The sequence below is a fragment of the Condylura cristata genome, unplaced genomic scaffold (genome assembly GCF_000260355.1).
Source record: "Condylura cristata isolate star-nosed mole 26May11 unplaced genomic scaffold, ConCri1.0 scaffold00003, whole genome shotgun sequence".
Classification (NCBI taxonomy): domain Eukaryota; kingdom Metazoa; phylum Chordata; class Mammalia; order Eulipotyphla; family Talpidae; genus Condylura; species Condylura cristata.
In genome coordinates, this window is record NW_004567104.1 from 51227964 (window position 1) to 51229061 (window position 1098).

The following is a 1098-nucleotide window of genomic DNA, read 5'->3' on the forward strand; positions in this document are numbered from 1 at the left end:
AAAAAAAAAATGATATGTGTGAATAAGCAGACTACTGGATATGCTAACTTCTCTTATATGCATGTCCTAGTGTACTATGAAGTACTTGCAGAGTAAGAACAATTGAGATTTTCTAGAATGGCTTACTTTTTTAGACTTAATTTTAGGGCATACTAAATTGAAAGATATGCATTAAAATTGAATATTTAAGTCCATCAGAATAATACCCATTTTTAAAAAAAAATTAAAATATGACATTCATTTAATTTTTGATCAAGTACTATCACTTTAAAACACATTTTTCTCACCTTTATAATAACTTGGTATTTCAAATGGGGTCAGAACCCATTAATAATTGCCCTAAAGTAATATTTTGAAAAATGATTTGCTGGAACAATTATAGGGTAATTCAGCCCAATATTACTAATGTCATGCAGTGAATTTTGGTTGTTTGGTAATTTTTTTCTTTTTTCTTTGTAGATTTCTGTGGAAGAATTGGAAAACAGTATTAGTGTTAAAATAGCCAAGGAAGCTGTGATGAATATAAATAAACCTGCAAGTCTTTTTAAGCCTACAAATGGATTTCTGGAAACCAAAGTATACTTTGCAGGACTACCTCGGAAAATGGAGAATGCACTCATTAAACCGGTAATGATCCAAGCTGATGTCATTCTTTATGGATGAATTTCTTGTCTATAATAGAATTGAAGATATGTTTCTCTGAAAGTCAAAAGAAGTTATTTTGTTGAACACATCAACTGTGACAACTTGAATTGAACATGGAAAAGAACCTTAGTGACCCTTGAAATTATATTAATAAAGTAAAATGTAGTGATTTTGTGTCCATTTAAATCTCTAGCATTATTCCTGGAGAACTCAATTTTTAAAATTCTCGAAGCATGAATTCTGTGTTAGCATCATTATAGTCTTTAGTTAGTCATTAAACCTAAGTACACATTTGAGTCCTAAAACACATTTTTTTAAATTTTATAAGTTTATTTTTACATCATTTTGTACATTTTTTTTCCATCTCAATTGTAATTCCCGTGGGTTTCCCATCACCAAGTCACCCATGTGCCATCACCATAATCCCGTGCACTTCCCTCCCCACCCCACCCC

The 1098-nt window shown here is 31.0% G+C and overlaps 1 protein-coding gene across 2 annotated transcripts in view; it reads left to right on the forward strand.

The window, feature by feature from the left end:
• The window catches only part of PROS1 (protein S (alpha)), a 52122-nt gene that overhangs the window by 39095 nt on the left and 11929 nt on the right, over window positions 1–1098 (forward strand). For both annotated transcript variants that reach the window (XM_004675484.2, XM_012729585.1), the window contains one exon: window positions 460–627. In XM_004675484.2, coding sequence (XP_004675541.1) covers window positions 460–627 — 168 coding nt within the window. The remainder of the gene's footprint in view (window positions 1–459; window positions 628–1098) is intronic.